General features: G+C 47.2%; 1 protein-coding gene across 4 annotated transcripts in view; it reads right to left on the bottom strand.

Moving 5' to 3' along the window:
• gramd1c (GRAM domain containing 1c) overlaps window positions 1–20,266 on the bottom strand; it is a 56,360-nt gene that overhangs the window by 2,744 nt on the left and 33,350 nt on the right. For all 4 annotated transcript variants that reach the window (XR_011886090.1, XM_072258876.1, XM_072258874.1 and 1 more), the window contains exons 3-12: window positions 19,718–19,889; window positions 16,563–16,743; window positions 15,396–15,539; window positions 13,130–13,248; window positions 9,696–9,838; window positions 9,354–9,457; window positions 8,049–8,198; window positions 7,159–7,237; window positions 1,547–1,666; window positions 677–779 (exon numbers count right to left, since the gene is read on the bottom strand). Coding sequence is in view for 3 of the 4 variants with exons in the window: in XM_072258876.1 (XP_072114977.1) it covers window positions 677–779; window positions 1,547–1,666; window positions 7,159–7,237; window positions 8,049–8,198; window positions 9,354–9,457; window positions 9,696–9,838; window positions 13,130–13,248; window positions 15,396–15,539; window positions 16,563–16,743; window positions 19,718–19,889 (1,315 nt within the window). In the remaining variant the exon portion in view is untranslated. The remainder of the gene's footprint in view (window positions 1–676; window positions 780–1,546; window positions 1,667–7,158; window positions 7,238–8,048; window positions 8,199–9,353; window positions 9,458–9,695; window positions 9,839–13,129; window positions 13,249–15,395; window positions 15,540–16,562; window positions 16,744–19,717; window positions 19,890–20,266) is intronic.

Raw genomic sequence — 20,266 nt, 5'->3', positions numbered from 1 at the left:
GCATCTTTGTAAACCTCTTCTGCACCCTCTCGAAAGCTTCCACATCTTTCCTATAATGGGGCAACTAGAACTGAACAGAATACTCTCAAGTGTGGTCTAACCAGAGCTGCACCATTGCCTCGTCACTCCTGAACTCAGTCCACCTCACTCTGGATAAACTCAGCTTGGGGACGTGGGGGGGGGGGGGAAAAAAACAACAGTGTCAAGGGAAATGGAGCAAAGACCCGAGCTCCACTAGTCTGTGCAATAAACCTTGGCTCACTCTTCCGCATCATCTCCTAAATCAGCAGCAGGCCTAATGCTGCTAGAACTTCCCAGCTGTAGTCAAATACACCCACAGCATAATCAGACCAAGAGCATCACTGACACACACAAGGTAGTTAGACTGTGGACCACAAGGCATGTTATAGAGCGGAGTGCCTGGTCTATATCATGTGCCTGGGACTTTGATGCTCGGAGGGTTCCAGGGCTGGAGGAGGTCACAGAGACAGGGATGCAGGGGACACCTAAATTAAAGGTGCAATGATTGTCAGCTCTCAAGAATCCACAACTGGACCAGTTCTCAGGAACCTTGAACCACGGCGACATGCTGATTATTGGATTCTGGAGCGGTTTACAGATCACCTCAGCAATGACACAAAGGGTGAGAGGTCTGAACTATTGCACGTTGTTGTACCTGTTCCAGCAGAACAATGGAATCGTTGATCACTGCCCGCAGCTCCTGAAGTTGATCAGGACTCTTGTGTTTTGTTTCCTGCTCTAGCGTCTCTTGATCCAAACTGTGGAGAACAGGAAAGTAATGTGATTTCAGTGAAACACAAGCAGGTCTCCGATTGGAATTTACACAGGACACAGGCCAGTGCATTCTAGGCACCTGCCACCTATTGTGTAAAAAGAAACCTGCCCTACACATCTCCTTTGAACTTTTCTCTCTCACCTCAAACACATTCCCTTTGGTATTAGGCACTAAGGTTACTGGCTGTCTACTGTGTCAGTGCCTCTCATAATCTTATAAACTTCTGTCTGGAATCTTATCAGTCTCTGCTGCTCCAGAGAAACCTACCCTCAGTGGATTAATGTTAGATTGGCACAAATAGGTGTTGATGGTCAGCAGTGGCCCAATGGGCTGAAGGGCCTGATTCTGCGCTAGACATCCCTGGGCTTCTAAAACCCCTCATCCAAACAGCAAGCATTCAAAGACTGGGATTATAGTTGATGGAGTAATCAGAAATAATCGAAGATGTTGCCAGCTGTCCGGAGGGACGGACCACACGAGTGTGGTAGTGGGCGGGGGGCGGGGGGGAATGGTCCCAGAGAGTGGTGGTGTGGGGGGGCTGGGGGCTGGGGGCTGTAGAGTGGGTAGGTGCTGAGATGGACCCCGAGACTGGAGTATGGTAGGGTTTTCATATCTCATGACTGGTTAGGGAACAAAGTCAGCATGAATGGCTTTTCTCTGAACCCACCGGGGCCATAGTGAGTCGAAAGGCTGCGTCGTTTGGTGAAGACCTTTCATTCAATGCATCACGTCTACCGCAGCACCACCTACCTGACGCTCAGCTTTTCAGGCATCTTGAACTTGCTTGACAAATGGACCTTTTGGGCCACATCTTCTACATCCAGAAGCTTAAGAAACAGACCCAAGTTCAAGGCAGCTAGGAGAATCAGGCTGAAACACAAGAACATCAAATCAGTTAGTGAAGAAGATGTGGTAGTAGAGAATTGTTTCTAGTGGTAGTAGAGAATTGCTTCACTGAGTGGAGGCCTGTGACTAGTGGTGTGCCACAGGGATCAGTGCTGGGTCCATTGTTATTTGTCATCTATATCAATGATCTGGATGATAATGTGGTAAATTGGATCAGTAAATTTGCTGATGATACAAAGATTGGAGGTGTAGTAGACAGCGAGGAAGGTTTTCAGAGCCTGCAGAGGGACTTGGACCAGCTGGAAAAATGGGCTGAAAAATGGCAGATGGAGTTTAATGCAGGCAAGTGTGAGGTATTGCACTTTGGAAAGACAAACCAAGGTAGAACATACAGGGTTAATGGTAAGGCACTGAGGAGTGCAGTGGAACAGAGGGATCTGGGAATACAGATACAAAATTCCCTAAAAGTGGCGTCACAAGTAGATAGGGTCGTAAAGAGAGCTTTTGGTACATTGGCCTTTATTAATCAAAGTATTGAGTATAAGAGCTGGAATGTTATGATGAGGTTGTAAAAGGCATTGGTGAGGCCGAATCTGGAGTATTGTGTTCAGTTTTGGTCACCAAATTACAGGAAGGATATAAATAAAGTTGAAAGAGTGCAGGGAAGGTTTACAAGGATGTTGCTGGGACTTGAGAAACTGAGTAACAGAGAAAGGTTGAATAGGTTAGGACTTTATTCTCTGGAGCGTAGAAGAATGAGGGGAGATTTGATAGAGGTATATAAAATTATGATGGGTATAGATAGAGTGAATGCAAGCAGGCTTTTTCCACTGAGGCAAGGGGGGAAAAATACCAGAGGACATGGGTTAAGGGTGAGGGGGGAAAAGTTTAAAGGGAACATTGGGGGGGCTTCTTCACACAGAGAGTGGTGGGAGTGTGGAATGAGCTGCCAGACGAGGTGGTAAATGCGGGTTCTTTTTTAACACTTAAGAATAAATTCGACGGATACATTGATGGGAGGTGTATGGAGGGATATGGTCCGTGTGCAGGTCAGTGGGACTAGGCAGAAAATGGTTCGGCACAGCCAAGAAGGGCCAAAAGGCCTGTTTCTGTGCTGTAGTTTCTATGGTTTCTTGAAAAGAATTTGAATACAATTTCAATTTGCATGGAAAAGCAGCATTAATATAACAAAACACATAACACAAGATACAACTCAAACACCCCTTCTGTCTGTCCCATCCTTCATTCTCCCTGGTTAAACACGCTTTTGACTTCAATTTAAATTTACTACCCCACACCCTGCGCCCCCACCATCTCCACAAAATGTCCAACAGCGTACTTCATACACAAACCTTGCTTGTGATATTAGCATGCCAGGTGATTACACTGAGCCATTACTGATGGCCGGAGAACAAAGAGTTGGAATAATGTGCCCCAATTCCTGAACAAGTCCCCCCAAGGGTGAGACTCCATTTAGGAATATGTCGTGTCAAGATGTTTTGAACTGGGTGCTTGTCCACAATATTGGTGTCACTTCTGATTTCCATAAGACACAGGAGCAGATTTAGGCCATTTGGTCCATCGAGCCTGCTCCACCATTCATGGCTGATCCTTCTCCCCCTCCCCAAGCCCGTAACCTTCGATGCTGTGTCCAATCAAAAACCTATCAAGCTCTGCCTTAAGTACACCCAATGACCTGGCCTCTACTGCTGTCTGTGGTAATAAATTCCACTAATTCATCATCCTCTGGCTAAATAAATTTCTCTGCATCTCTGTTTTAAATGGACACCCCTCTATCTTGAGGCTGTGCCCTCTTGTCCTAGACTCCCCCACCATGGGAAACATCCTTTCCACATCTACTCCGTCTAGGTTTCCCAACATTCAAAAGGTTTCAATGAGATCCCCCCTGCACTCTTCTAAATTCCAGCAAGTACAGACCCAGAGCTATCAATTGTTCCTCGTACGATAACCCTTTCATACCTGGAATCATCCTTGTGAACCTCCCCTGAACCCTCTCCAATGCCAGCACATCTTTTCTTAAATGAGGAGCTCAAAACTGTTTACAATACTCAAGGTGGGGCCTCTCACAGTGGTGCCAGCATTACAACCTCTCCCTCAATGACCAAAAAAAGAAACAAGCTGATTGTGGATTACAGGAGGAATGGAGACAGGCTAGTCCTGATCAACATCAATGGGACTGTAGTTGGGAAGGTGAGTAGTTTCAAGTTCCTCGGTATACACATCACCGATGATCTCACCTGGACTGGACACACCACCTGTATGGCAAGAAAAGCTCAACAACGTCTCTTCCACCTCAGGCGACTGAAGAAGTTCAGCATGAGTCCTCAAATCCTCAGGACCTTTTATAGAGGCACCACTGAGAGCATCCTGACTGGCTCTATCATCGCCTGGTACGGGAACTGCCCCAACCTTGATCGCTGGGCACTGCAGAGAGTGGTACGGACAGCCCAGCACATCTGTGGATGTGAACTTCCCTCCATTGAGGACATTTACAGCAGCAGATATGTAAAGAAAGCCTGGAAGATCATCGGGGACACCAGTAACCCCAACCATAAACTGCTTCAGCTGCTTCTATCTGGCAAACGCTTCCGCAGCATTAAAGCCAGGACCAACAGGCTATGGGACAGCTTCTTTCTACAAGCCATTAGACTTATAAAGTCACATGCCTGTACATTGCAATGGAGTCATAACGCAAAGATTTTTACTCCCTAATGTTATGGAATGGATGAAAGACTTAAATAAATTCACCAGTACCTTCTAAAGCCTCAGCATCACGTCTTTGCTCTTGTATTCTGGATCTCTTGAAATGAATGCTAACATGGCACTTCCCTTCCTCACCACCAACTCGACCTGCAAGTTAACCTTTACGGTGTTCTGCACAAGGACTCCCAAGTCCCTTTGCAACTCAGATTTTTGGAGTTTCTCCCCGTATAGAAAATAGTCCGCACATTTATTTCTACTACCAAAGTGCATGACCTTGTATTTCCCAACGTTGTATTTCATTTGCCACTCTCTTGCTCATTCTCCGAATCTGTCCAAGTCCTTCTGCAGCCTACCTGTTTCCTCAACACTACCTACCCCTCCACAAATCTTCATATCATCTGCAAACTTGGCAACAAAGCCATCTATTCCATCATTTAAATCACTGAAATACTGCTTGAAAAGCAGTCCCAACACCAACCCCTGTGGAACACCACCAGCCACTGGCAGCCAACCAGAAAAGGATCCTTTTTTCTCCACTCGCTGCCCCCTACCAATCAGCCAATGCTCTAACCATGCCAGTAACTTTCCTATAATACCATGGGCTCTTAACTTGGTAAGCAGCCTCATGTGTGGCACCCTGTCAAAAGCCTTCTGATAAAGTCCAAATATATAACATCCACTGCATTCTCTTTATCTATCCTACTGGTAATCTCCTTAAAGAATTCCAACGGGTTCATCAGGCAAGATTTTCCCTGAAGGAAGCCATGCTGACTTCGTCCTATCTTGTCCTGTGCCATCAAGTACTCTATAACTCATCCTTAACAATTGACTCCAACATCTTCCCAACCACTGAGGTCAGGTTAACAAAGACAACAAATATATGGTCTATAGTTTCCTTTCTTAAAGAGTGGAGTGACATTTACAATTTTCCAGTCCTCTGGCATCATGATTTTTGAAAAATCATTACTAATACCACAATCTCTACCACTACCTCTTTCAGAACCCTAGGGTGCAGTTCAAATGATCCAAGAGACTTATGTACCCTTAGGTCTTTCAGCTTTTTGAGCACTTTCTCCCCTATAATAGTAACTGCACTCACTTCTCTTCCCTCACAACCTTCAACATCTGACACACTGCTGGTGCCTTCCACAGTGAAGACTGATGCAAAATACTCATTTAGTTCATCTGCTATCTCCTTGTCCCCTGTAATTATTTCTCCGGCCTCATTTTCTAGTTGTCCTATATCCACTCTCATACTTGGAAAAGTTTTTACTATCCACTTTGATATTGTTTAGTAGCTTGCTTTCATATTTCATCGTTTCCCTCCTAATGATTCTTTTAGTTGCTCTCTGTAGGTTTTCAAAAGCTTCCCAATTCTCTATCTTCCCACTAATTTTTGCTTTGTTGTCTGCCCTCTCTTTTGCTTTAGGTTAAGGTCTGTGGCACTAGCGTGGCTGCCTACACCCACCTCTTTCCTTTAACACCCTACCAGCCAGAATCTGCTTTACTTCTCTGTCAAGTTGTAACTTGCACCATCTGGTTTACCTGCACACACCTGTAAACTCACACCTGCAAACCGGATCACTCACATCTGCAAACTGGATCACTCACTTTCCCACCATTGTCTTGGGCTTCCTTACTATCCCGTTGCCCTCTCACTTTGGCCAGAATTTAATTTTTGCTTCATAGGCAGTCAAAGATGAGCCAGTGGTGAACAATGACTCCAATGTCAGCAGTGTGACTCCAACCTGCCAAACCCCAAGCCCAGGCCCTCGACATCCTCTCTAGATCACTCCAGCCTCACTCATACCCCACTGATACCTTAAGTTGCTCTCATTTCACAGAACCTTTGATTGCTATGTTCAATATCTCCACATCCTACCCAACAATTCCATTTCATAATTTGCCTATGAAGTGCAAGGCGGCGTCGGGAAGCTCAGTGCAGAGTGGACATAGGGAGGAAGTTTCCTATATCTAGGACTAGAGGGCACAGCCTCAGATTGAGGAATGGACCTTTAGAACAGAGATAAGGAATTTCTTCAGCTAAAGCGTGGCGAATCTGTGGAATGCATTGCCACAGACAGCTGTGGAGACCAGGTTGGTAGGTATATTTAAAGTGCAAGTTGGTAGGTTGTTAATTAGTAAGGGTGTCAAAGTTTATGGGGAGAAGGCAGGAGAATGGGGTTGAGGGACACAGAAAAGCCATGATGGACGACATAGCAGATTTGCTGGGCTGAGTAGCCCAATTCCACCACGAGGTCTTATGAAATGCCTTGGTTACCTTTATAAACTCAGTGGCCACTTTATTGGGTACAAATCGTGGTTATTTGAGTTACTGTTGCCTTCCTGTCAACTTGAACCAGACTTGCCATTCTCTGACCTCTCTCATTAACAAGGCGTTCCCACCCATAGGATGTTTTTTGCTTTTGACACCATTCTCTGTAAGCTCCAGAGACTGCTTCACGAGATCAGCAGTTTCTGAGAAACTCAAGCCACCCCGTGTGCAACAACAATCATTCCACGGTCAAAGTCACTTAGATGACATTTCTTCCCCATTCTGATGTTTGGTCTGAACAACAACTGAACCTCTTGACCATGCCTGCATGCTTTTATGCACTGAGCTGCTGCCTCATGATTGGCTGATTAGATATTTGCATTAACAAGCAAGTGGCCACTGAGTCTATGCTAAGCTGCCACATAACTGATAATGGTTGATGTTTCACCACGAGATCTGTAGTTTTCAGCCTCCTCTATGCTGCTCATGAAGACAAGCCTTCCCTAAACGTACTTACATCACACTCATGCTCAACACAAGCTTTGACAGCTTCCAATTCTGCTTTGTTGGTTTACTTTCCAAATTATTTCCTTTATCTGCAATAAGAGGAAAAGGAAAAGAGAGCAGGTCAGAAAACCTCACTGCGATCCATCACCAATGTGCCGAGGAGACCATCAGGACCAGCGTGGGAGAGCAGGGGTATAAATGCAGCTTCCAACCTGCAGACCCGCGAGCATTTGGGGTCCATTTTCTAATGAACAACTATGTCCATAAGCCCCATCTCAGACTCCAATAACCCCCAACCCTAATAACCCCAATCCAGACCCTGAACTCTAATCTCCATAATACTGACCCCAGCAATGTTCCCCCTAAGGTGCACATGCGCGGACACACCCTTTGCTACTCGCGCACAAAGGAATTTAAACTGTGCACAAAGGGTTGTCATCCTCCACCTCGTTGGCATGTTAAGTATATTTCACGATCAGACACAATCACATTTCCTTTTCTGGTTTCTGATGTGGGCAGTGTAGAGAACCTGGAGTTCGTGATGATTTGTCTGCACATTTTAGAACTGGCTTACTTATACTGTTTTTAGTGAAGAATTATTCATTGCACACACATTGTCACTGGGCATGAATTTGCACAGCACAAGATTTTTGCACACATTAGTCATTACAAATTAGAGGGAACATTACTGACCAGAATAATCCAAACCTTAATCTTGAACTAAATCCTAATAACCCCGACCCTGACCCTAATCACCCCTATAAGCCCCAACACTGAACCCAAACCTAATAACTCTGACTGTGACAACTCTGACCCTTGCCTTGGTAGAGGTCACACTGAGGTTTCAGGTAAAGTACCAGTCACCTGTGCCATGCAGAATAAGGGTTACCAGCGCAGTACCTGTGTAGCCTTCCCTTGTGCCACCGTCCCGGTTCGGAGACAGGTCGGCAAGTGCCCGGTTGAAGCCGCGGCGACGTCGCCGATGGCCCAGCTGACCAGACTCAGTGGAGACGGGGTTGTGCAGAATCTCCTCAGTCAACAGGTCAGATTCTGTGAAGAGAACGCCCAGAGCTGAAGCCCTCGCAGATTTTCAACCCAGGAAGCTGGTGGTTTGTCTGTTTCTGGACTGGATCAGACCTGCCGTCTGAGAGCCACACAGTGGAACAATATGCTGCAGTGACCTGGTCCACTGGGTGCTCACCCAGAGCTTGGACCAGGCTACCCAATAATAAGCAGTCGCGTTATACGGCCCGTGCGCCTCACCCAGTTCAGGTACGCCTGGCCGTATCTCAGCGACGGGGCCCGAAGTCTGTAAGCTTAGCGAAGCTCCAGAGCACAGGGGTGGTCAAATCCAAGCTCAGTTGCACAGAGGCACATCGCCACAGGAGTCACTGACTATCAGTCAGTGCCGGAACCAGGCTGATTGCCTTGAAGTGTCCTGTTGGCCAAAGGCTCCCAGCTCACTCCAGTGAATGCAGCTCAGAGACTCGCTGTAGGAGAGGTGTGGGCAGGCAAACCTAGAAGGGTTTCTCTTGCCAAGAGCTACTTTGTCACCTTATCATTTGCTGTCAGAGTCACCTTACGTTCAGATACTCCTGCACCTAGCTTCACTTCACGCACCTACAGTCAGTCTACCTACACAAGCTAACCTCACATATGCAACCACACTCAGCTGTTACCTGTCGTGGTTTACAAGATCGTTTTTACATTTATTGTGTTCTTAATGCTTATTTTGTGTTTTTTTATGCTGCATCAGATCTAGAGTATGAATCGTTTCCTTCTCCTTTATACTTGTGTACTGGAGCATGACAGTAAACAATCTCGAATCCCCCCGATCTGGGTGAAGTGTGTACTCCACGTAACCCAACCCTCTCAGGAGCAGAGACCCTGCCCACAGCGGGCAGGTCACGGCCAGCAGCTCTCTCAGAGAACCCTGATCTCAAAGGGCTGCTGGCCTAACTCTGCTCCCGTGTCCTATAGTCTTAAGATTCCCTCTGAAAACAACTTTCCCTGGTGCCGGGAATTTCTTCCCGTGTTTTTCCGCCTTCCACGTTGTTTATTATGGGGTAACGTGGTCCGGACTCAGGTGGGTGTCCAGCCCATGCAGCGAGGTGGAGCAGGTTACTCCACAGGCTGCTTCTGTTCACCCTGGACCTTCCACCCGTCCTGACTGATTACGTGACAAAACTGAAACTGAATAGAGACCTAAGTGCTTGAAGTAGTCCTCCAGACCGCTCCAGGAGTTTTTCTGTATGAAGGACTTCACCAGCCCCCAGGGCTGCTTCCTGTAGCAGACGTCCGTTGAAACTCTGCGGCGAAAGTAGAGGGAGAAGAAATTACTCGAAAGTAAAAGGCACTGTGGCAGCACTCTGACCCGAAGGGGACCATTGCCCGAAGATCAATCAGAGTTGTATACTGCAGACGTACTTTGATAATAAATGTACCCGAGCCTTGGAATATGCAGAAAGTCCCTGAAAGTAAACAGGAATGCAGACGAGGCAGATTAAAGACATAATATCCTCTGCGGACAGTAGCAGAGCACTTTACCTGAGTCTACACTTGCGCCTCGAGGTCTGAATGATGCAGAATCTGTTGTGTGTGTAGAAGTAGTCATGGTAAGGCACATCGTGTGTGGTTATCTCTGCATCAATCACATAGTACTGGCCAGGCCGGCTGTCTTTGGACATGGTCTGCAAAACCAGAGAGACACTGCACATTACCGACTCTGATTCCAGGCAGGAGTAGAGGCCACGTCACAACGGCTGTGAGGGCTATGTCAGCCGTATTGCACTCCATGCCACTGGACCCCATCAGGGATCACGGGGTGACTGCCTGCGCATCAGCCTCCCCACATTAAACAAAGTCACTCACAGGCGTTCTCCATTAAGGGAATCCACACTAACATTCTGGACAAAGCTCTGTGGCAATCAGCAAGTGGCACCAGCCACCAACAGGGCAATTCACTTCGGAGAACAATCACACTCAACTTGACTGATCACATGACTACCATTACCCACCCTCCCATACAGCTTCCCCACTCCCCTCCAAATATATATCCAAGTTCCTTTTGAAACACACTGTGCTTTTGTTTCCAGTACTAATTCCAGTTGGAGCCCGATCTCCACACTTAAAAGAAACTGTACCCTTCGACATGTTGATTGCTCTTCTGACTTAACAATTTAAAACACCAATTGACCACTTCAAGCAGAAACTTTCAAAACCTTCTATTGACAAAGTTTGGTGTAAATTTGTAACTGAGCTTCCTTTCCCAATATCACCTGTATAAACTTACCACCATGTTCTCCACAAACTGGACTATTTGCTCACTGACCATATTGTACTTTTTCCTCCCAATTTATAAATGATAAGGATCGATTTTCACTAACTTTGTATTTTCACCTGAAACGTATGTATACACCCAACTTTGTGGTCTTGTACATCTCTCAATGTACTTTGTGTGTATGTTTTGCTGTCAAACAAAGCATTGTACTGAGAATGATTCCAGCCTGACAACGGGCCCCACTCAATGCTTTCTTTGACACTTAATACACCGGTTTTAACACATTTCCACCCTGACAAAGGTCCTTGACCGACAACATAGACCATTTCTCTCCCCACAGTTGCTGCCTGACCCACTGAGACACCAAGACCACCAGGTTGATACAAGCAGCCCTGATAAAATTGATCAATACCAGATTGTTGCAAAGACTCAGCTGGTTCAGGGGAGCAGACCTGTTTTACTTCCTTGCTCCAGCTTGCGTGTGACTCCAGACCCTTCTGTGGTTAACCATCCTGTGACATGACGTTGTAGGATCTATCACCACTGCCTGAACTCACTCGGCTGGAGGAGCGCACTGGGAGCGGCCAACTTGTCAGTGCATGCACCCTCTACACAATGCAATGCAGCTACTCACCTGGGCTGCTCCGACAGAACGTCCCAAACACAACACCCAGCCCAACAAGAGGACAAGCGAGTGTATGGGAACCCCAGCCACGCAGGGAGGTCCAAGCATTCGACTTTTGGCTCCTGGTCACAGCAGCACCTCTAACCCGAGCTTTGACATCTCATTTGTTTTTACCCTCTTTCTCCAATTACCCCTCTAATCTGTTAGCCAGACGGTACCACGAGCGTGAGAGAAAAGTCACCTCATTATAGGAAAGACGTGGAAGCTTTACAGGGTGCAGAGGAGATTTGGCAGGATGCTGCCTGGATTACGAGGAAAGATTGAGAAAGCTGGGGCTTTTCTCTTTGGAGTGAAGGAGGATCTCAGGAGACGTGGTAGAAGTGTACAAGGTGATAAGAGGCATAGATAGAGTGGACAGCCAGTGCATTTTTTCCCCCCAGGGCAGAAGTGCCTAAAATTGAAGGACATAATTTTGAGGAGCTTGGAGGAAAGTACAGGGAGGATGTCAGAGATAGGTTTTTTTTTAAAAACAGAGAGCGGTAGATGCGTAGAGCATGCTCCCAGGAGTGGTGGTAGAGGCAGATACATTAGAGACATTTAGATAAGCACACAGATGAAAGACAGAGGGCTGCTGTATTTGGAAGATCTTAGAGTAGGCTAAAGATTGGCACAATTTCATGGGCTGAATGGCCTGTACTGCACTGTGCTGTACTGTTCTGTGTTCTCTGAACATCAGAGTCAGCTGGGCTGCATTCTTTCAGAGGGGCTTCCTTCATCCTGCCCATGCCTGCTGCCTATTCTGCAACCCAAACTCTCCCAGTCCACGAGGAGCCTCAAACCCAAAACATCAGTCTGCTTCTCTTCCCACAGACGCTGCCCAACCCCGAGCATTGCTCAGAAAAGGGGACAGTCTGCGTTGGCGTGCAGCACTCGGACTGATAGTGCTGGGGAAGGAGTTCCATCACTTTGATCTGAAGGGATTTGTTTCATTACAGCAAGTAGAAAGTCGAAAGCTCTCCTGTTACAAACACAAGATTCAATTTCTCTCCTGGTCTAACCCGGAGGATAAATGACTTGGGGTCTTCAGTCTATTTTTCTCTTTAAATGTGCAACTCCCATTTTGCTATCACAGGACAGTGGCCCCACACTCCAGGCTCAGTTCAAGCAAATAGCAGGCGTGTAGTACAAAGCAAACAATTCCAGGACAGAACCTCGACAATGCGGTCTTCTTACGATAACAAAGGTAGCAAATTGGTTTTCATGAAGTTAGCAATAATAATGTGTTTATTTAAATGCTTTTAAGAAAAAGAGATTACTGACCCAAAGACAGCCAGCGAAATACTTACTGAAGCACAGTGCTGTCATGGGGCAACTGTTCTGTACACAGCACAATCTCATGTGTCAATGGGATAACAACCAAATACTCTGTGTTTAGGCGTTAGCAGAGGAATGGACGTCAGGGAATGATAGAGCAATCCCCCCCCCCCCCCATGTCCTCATGTGTTGTGCCATCTGTTATCGTCACCTACACCAAGGAAGCATCCACCTGCTTAGGAAACAGCTCTTCGAATAGTGCGTTGTTCCTTTGGTGTTGCAGTGGGCCATGTGTTCAGGGTATCGACGTAGGGCTTGAGTAGACTGGCAGTGGCAGGAATCTTATCCAGCAAGTACTGCTTACACCCTCAGTCTATTGTAATGCTAGATATCTGGAGATACCAGCGTACCGCCTGGGTTACAGGAGAGGATGGACAAACCTGGGTTGGACAAACTCTGGAGCAGCGGATGCTGGGTAGCCGCCCACCTGATGGCATGAACATCAGTTTCTCCAACTTCCAGTCGTTTCTCCCCTCCTCCTCTCTTTTTCCATTCCCTCTCACCCTGCTCACCTGCCCATTCCCTTTATTCCGCGTCCTACCAGATTCCTTCTTCTTCTCCAGCCCTTTACCTTTACCACTCATCACCCCCCCAACTTCATCCTCCTCCCCCCACTGACCCACCTTCCTCCTCCCCTGGTCTCGAGACCAGATGTGCCTCAAGGTCACCAGTAAACACAGGCAGCTAGTAAGAGGCCAGTACCTGATCCTCCGTTGCAGTAGAGAACTTGCCGATCAATGGGTTTGTGATGGTTATTACATATTTCAGAGTCCTTTTCTTGTTACCATTCACATCTTTCTCCCATGAACCCATGACGAAATCTGGGGGAACAAGATTATATTGTCAGTGTGTGCTTGGTAAGTCAGATAGATTCCAAGCATCTGAATAGCACAGATATGCTGAGTCTCTGTGCGCCCTGTAGAGACGCAGAGAGATTTGCCTACTTTGACATAAGAGCCAGCCTTCCATCTGTTTTCCTGCCACTTGCTGTACTTGCAAGCTCCTGCACAAGGGCTTCACAAATCGCTTTGAGCTGCAGCTTCCTGCAGTGTTTCTCTCTTCACTTTCCATTCTAAAATGAAAAACACATTCCCACTCTTCACACCATTTGTCTACTTTCTGCCCACTCACTAACCCTTCGATATCACCCTAAGCAGTACACATCCTCCTCATGGTGGCCTTCTCCATCTGTCTTTTGGTCATCTGCACCATACTCACTTTCATTCATCTACATTGTAAACCTGTTGTCCCAGCTCTGATCTGTATGGTACAAAACTGACCCCTCATCCATCCTTGCTACATCCTTCCTGACATCTGGCAACATCGCCTTCTGCTTACCATCTTCTCAAAATCCACTGTCAATCCGGCCACCGGCTCCATGTGTTCACTCCCAGAACGCCGTCCGACACGTGACCCTCCTCAAAGCCACACTGACTCTGCTCAACTAACCCCCTCTTCCTGTTGTACCGTGTAAAGGAACTCTCACTGTCTGGTTCTTTACTCCTCAGTACTTTGACCCCATTGTTTATTTTCTCTCTGCTGTCTTTCTTGTTCTCCTTTGGTGAATTTATCCAGGCGCCTGGGTCGACTGATCACTTGTGCCTCCTTGTTTTTTTTTGCTTTAACCCATCACTCCTGGCTGGTTCACCCTTCCTTTGTACTGCTCCATCTCACTGGGGGACAGTATTGTTCAACTCCTTAACTGCAGGCTCAGGCCCTGGCCTCGGCCGGTCTTTGCTGCCAGGCTACTGGCCCTGCACACGCTAGCTAACGCTCTTTATTTCCTGTATGAGATCTAACAGTAATCCACTACAGGCTTGAGCTGCTGCCTCACCAGCAGCTGCGGTCTGTCCATGCTGAAGGAGAAATCCATGTTTAGTCAGTCACAGAGTGGAACAAACGCAGCACTGCCATGCTGACTAGTTTTTTGACCATCTACACAAATCCCACGTGCCCACATCAGGTTGGTAACCTTCTGTGCCTTTCCTATTTAAGCGTTCGTCTACTTTAACCATAGTGATTGTAACTGCCTGCACCACCTGCCTGGCAGTGAATTCCAAATATCAAACACTCTCAGTACACAAGCATGATACAGCACGGTAGTGTAGTGAGCATCAACACACTTGCTGCTGTCTACAAGGAGTTTGCATATACTCCCCGTGGGTCTCCTCCAGTTGCTCCAGTTCCCTCCCACAGTCCAAAGACTAGCGGGTTGGTAGGTTAGTTGGTCACTCAGGTGGAATTAGGCCTCACGTTTTGAAGATGAGGAGGTTGAGAGCTTCACGTTCCCGGGCGAGAACATCGCTGATACCCTGTCCTGGTGCAGACCCATCAACACCTCCAATTCCTCAGCAGGCTAAAGAAGTTCAGCATGTCCCTGTCGACCCTTACCAATATTTAACCGATGCACCTTACTGCCTGCACGCATAACGGCAACTGTTCGGCACGTGACCACAAGCAGCTTCAGAGAGTTGTGGACACAGCTCAGCGCATCGCAGGAACTGGCCTCCTCTCCACGGACTCTGTATATACCTCTCACTGCCTCAGTAAAGCAGCCAGCAGAATTACAATTAAAGGCCCCCGCCCACCCAGACAGTCTCTCTTCTTCCCTCTTTCATCGGGCAGAAGACACAAAAGCCCGAAAGCACACATCACCAGGCTCAGGGGCAGCTTCTATCGCAATGTAATCTGGCTCTCGTACAATAAGATGCACTCTTTACCTCACGATCTACCTCGCTATGATCTTGCACTTTGTTTACCTACGCTGCACTCTTTTGGTAACTTTAACACTTTATTCTGCATAGTTATCCCTTTATTCTAACTCCATTCATTACATAATGATCAGATCTGTAGAAACAATATGCAAGATAAGTTTTTCATTATATCTTGGTAAATGTGACAATAGTAAACCAATATCAATATCAAAATGTATCACCTCACGCTTGTAATTATGCAAAATTGCAGTTACCTGTAATTTTTCTAGCATTTATAAATTTCTGCAGAAATTCAGAGTTGGCGAAGAGAAGCTCAAACATCTTGTCTGCATTCATGTTGAACACTCTATTAATGTAAAGTTTACCCTGGAGATCACTGCAAGAAGTTCCCTCTTCATCTGCATAGAATCAAATCATAGTCATTAAAGAATTCCCCAAGAAATATTTCTTCAATACAATGCACTGCTCTATAAAATATAGATTGCTTTGTACATGACGTGTATTAGCTGGAATGTATAATATGAATTCCCATACAGCCCAGGAGGTGGCGCTGTTGTCTGCTTACTCCAGCCTCCCTCCTGAGTCATCCCACTTCACCGTGGACAGATTCTGGTAAATGTGCCCTTAACCAGCACCTGATCCCGGGAGACACTTCTGATTTAACTTGTTATTAGCACCACAATTGCACGCTGAAAATGTTGGAAATTCTCAGCAGGTCAGGCAGCATCTGGGAGAGAGAAACAGAGGTAATGTTTCAGGTCAAGAAGCTTTCAGAGGGTGCTGAACTTTGTCCTTCTCCTACAACTGTTGCTGCCCATGCCTGACCTGCCAGCTGTCTCCAGCATTTTATCTTTGCACTTTGATTTCCAAACCCTTTACTCTTTTTGAATCAAGTAACATGGTGATCACTGCTCAAATCCTTGTTACAGCACAGGAGCAGGCTATTCTGGCCATTGTGCGCTTGCTCTCTCTGAGTGGAGGAATCCCTTTGGCCTGGATGGTGGGGGCCCCTGATGGTGCTTTCCTGCAACAGTGCACCATGTGGATATGCTCAATGGTGGGGAGGGCTTTACCCGTGATGGACTGGGCCACATCCACTACTTTTTGTGGGAGTTTCCCTTCAAGGGCATTGGTGTTTCCATCCCAGACCATCATGCAGCCACTGTTTCCCTTTTGCACCAGTTATTTTTGGAACAGTCTAAGTTTTATGTCTTGCCCTGTGTTGCTGTTGCAAAACAACATGTTTCACAATGTACTGTACATCAGTGATAATACACACAATTCTGATTCTCAAAAAAACTTGTACGTGGGTAAGAAACTGAATGAAATAAAACATAGCTGAAACCTTAGACTTTATGACCTTGAAGAATAAAGCCTAACGCCAACACTATCATTTGGAAATCATTGCCTGATGGTTCTACCTTCTAGCACGTCGGACGTGTCGGTCCTGTCTGTGTGCAGCTCCTCATTGCCGTTGTGGTCCAAGCTGGAGGGCGATTGGATGGACAGTGTTCTGCAGCGCCCTCTGCTACCACTCCTCTCAAACGCCACAGGGGCATGACTTCTCTCACAGTTATCGCTTCTGGCCTCTTCTCTGGGGGGCTGAACACATTCAACAATTTCATTTTCAATTTTGTGACCAATCATCAGTTCAGCCCATTTTTTTTATAAGACGACTCTGGGGAAGGAATGCTTGGTTACTACTGGTCTGGTCACGCATGTGTTGGAGTATTCACATGTGTGGCTTCTCCCTTTCTCATGCCCACCGAGCACAGCACATGCAGACGGATAGAGGGGGGAGCGGACTGTAGCCGCGGCTCTAACCAGGGCAAAGAAGGACAGGCTCACCGGGATGGAGAGGGCAGAGCACACCGCAGTCACGGCTCTAACCCTGAACGAGGAGAAACAGCACCACCCCCACCCCCAGGACGGACCAGATGACAGAGATGATGCCAGTGGAACGGGAACATGACAGGACGGTGGTGTGTACTACAGGAAATATAAAAGGAATTTCAGACATTGGACTGAAGAAGAAAGCTACACCAAAACAAGGCAATGCACACTGTTCCATGGTGAAGGAGGTCTCTGTGGAGATATTAGGGTGGAAGTGGTACAAGGTCATGGTTGTAGGAGCACAGAGAAACTCACTGGGACGTCCTTCAACATTCTGTATTCCACCCCTGGAACATGGGCAGTGGACGACGGAAACTGCGAGATGGTACACGGTCTGCAGGCTTTGGCCCTCAAAGGAGGTGTAAACGTGGGACTTGTACTTTGTTTGTGGGACTGAAACTCAGCTGAAAGAAGTCTATATAGATCTGGTAACTGAAGGCACCCATTTCATTCACTGATGCCCAGATCTGGGCGGAGGTTGGATTTGGGGAAGGTGCTGAAATTGATGGTAAAAGGCCAGACCATGGCCCAATACAGGAAGCCTACACAGCTGAAGCATCATCTGAAGGAGTGGAATTACCGGTTGTGAATGAATGCCAATGGGAGAGGCAGAGACATTAAGGGCATTTAGGAAACCCTTGTTTGTATAGGTACATAGATGATAGAAAAAAAAATGAAGGGCTACGTAGATTGACTTTAGAGTAGGTTGAGAGTCTACAAGATGGACTGCAACAACACAACAAAGGTCCTAAGGCAGCAGCTGCTGAACGAGAACAGCAGATACCTGGGAACACCACCACTTGGAAATCCCCCTCCACGTCACTCACCATCCTGACTTGGAAACATATCGCTGTCCTTCATTGTCACTGGGTCCAAATCATGGAATTCCCTCCCTGACAGCACTGTAGGTGTACCTACACCTCAGGGACTGCAGCGATTCAAGAAGGCAGCTCATCACCACCTCCTCAAGGGCAACTAGGGATGGGCAATAAATACTGGCTTAGCTGGTGACACCCACATACCATAGATGAATAAATTTTTAAAAAGTTTGGCACATTGTGAGCTGAAGGGCCTGCATTATGCTGTAGTGTGCTTTGTGAAATCTAGGTCGGATTTCACAGAAAGTTACTTGTTTATGAACTCTGGGCATTCTCTTTAGCTTCAATGCCACAGCTGACTGTAGGCTGAGTTAGCGCCTCATGACTACATTGTCACTGGCCACAGCCGGTACAAGTGGTTGATGAATTTGATCCACAATTTGTCAATTCCAACTTGTCCCCCAGCACCTCCTCAAGTTCTAACTCCACAAGATGGCAGTACACCATTGAACTATTCCTGAAGTGCTGCTTCTGTGCTTCATTGATACAACCTCCACAACTTCCCATGCAGCTGACCCAGAAACTCTCAACTCGTGTACGTGGAGGCTCCAGGTTGGTCAAGGTACAGTATTTCTGTTCTCTGAACAATGCCCTGCCAATCTGAGACAAATGCCACTGTGTGCCCAGTTAAACCAACCATGAGACATGAGAGCCGAGTCAGACCATCCCTTCCACCTCTTCTGTTAAAAACGAGGCCTTGTAGGAAGAGCCAGTTGTTTGAGCACCAGCCTGGTCTCGACAATCCCAGGAAACTGTCCAACCACATATGAATCCAAGATGGCGTGGAGTTGCAGAATCTATCAAGGTTGTGGCTCAGATTTCATTGTTTCTTTTTAGGTTCATAGGGATGGTGGGGGGGGGGGGGGAGAGAAGGTCATTGGTCCACGTCCTTCCAACAACTCGCTGACCGTGGGGGGGGGGGGGGTGCAGAGAACCAGCCTCACTATACTAATGTGTCGGACTGACATCCAACCATAGGAGAAACACGGACCAATGACCCCACTGCCCAGCTAGGTTCACAAATCAAGATCGAATGTCCAGGGTCCTGTTGTTGGTGAGTTCAGAGTTTGAGGCCTGGTGTTCGGTGATCAGTGGGTCCTGGGGTCGATGCTGAATGTCGAGGGTTGAGGGTCGAATAGTAAGTCCAGAAGTTGAGGCCCATTGGCCGGGCCAGAGTCTGTGAATCTGCTGAGTCTACAGGGGAAGCTGAAAACCCAACGTCTGTAAAGCAGAGTCCGCCGGAAGCTGAAGATGTCTGGTCTGTCCTGGGGTTAGAGCACTGTGTACGTGCCTGGATGGGAGGGAGGAACAGGGCTCTGTGGCGTTCTGCCAAGCGTTGTGGGCGTGCCACATTGGCACCAGAATGTGTGGCAACACTTGCTGGCTGCCCCCTGCACACTCTGGGCGTGTGTTGGCAGTTAACACAAACAACACATTTCACTGTACGTTTTGATGTACACTTGGATCTTTATTTCTTTAAAGAATCTAGAACCACAGGGAACACGGGGCAGGAAGAGGAGCTGAGACTGGAGGGCAAACGTGCCCTCCACAGAATGCAAAGCATAAACACTCAATCCCGGGAATGGGGATCACAGACCTTGGAGTGAGGTCAGTTTCCGAAAGGACAATAAATCACGGCAGATTACAGACGCACAGGAGAAGTGCAGGAAAACGGAAAGAAGGCAATAACTGTTAGCAGATGTAAACTTTGTGACGGAGTGAGTCGCTGCCGAGCCAATAGGACAAAGGAAAGTCAAAGATCCGGGAACGGTGGACAGGAGGGGGGTGGGGGTAGACTTCCTTACCGTGGCTGGTCCATTGTCCTGGGTCGTAGGTGTGGGGATTATAAATGTGGTGTCTCCAAACGGCAGTGGGGTGCTTGAACCCTGAGCACACGCATTAGTCCGGGATATTCTGGGAGAACTTGCTGAAGATCCTTTATCACCATGGTCAGTGCACACATCTTTTCCCACAGGTCTAAATAGGAACAACACAGTCATGCACCAGAAAGGGTTTCAACACATCACCTTTCACAACCTCTCTCTCTATATCACATTGCAAGTAACTATATTCTGAACGGACAGGCATTCTTCTCTCAAATACCCATCATTTTTGATACAGGGGAAAGTCAGATTTAATGTCTTTGTTTGGTCCCATCTTCCCAATTTGCTTTGTAGTAATATTTGTATTACTACTATTGGAGAGGACGTACAGCAGGAGTTCCTGACCTGGGAATCACAGGCGCCTCGGTTAATGGTAGCGGCCCATGGCATTAAAGAGGTTGGGTACCCCAATACAGGATCCTGCGAAACCCTACTGAACAGCCTCTTCCCCTCTCCCATCAGATTTCTGAG

This window comes from Mobula birostris, chromosome 5, assembly GCF_030028105.1.
Source record: "Mobula birostris isolate sMobBir1 chromosome 5, sMobBir1.hap1, whole genome shotgun sequence".
In the NCBI taxonomy this organism is placed as follows: Eukaryota; Metazoa; Chordata; class Chondrichthyes; order Myliobatiformes; family Myliobatidae; genus Mobula; species Mobula birostris.
This window is presented reverse-complemented; position numbering and strand designations above follow the sequence as displayed.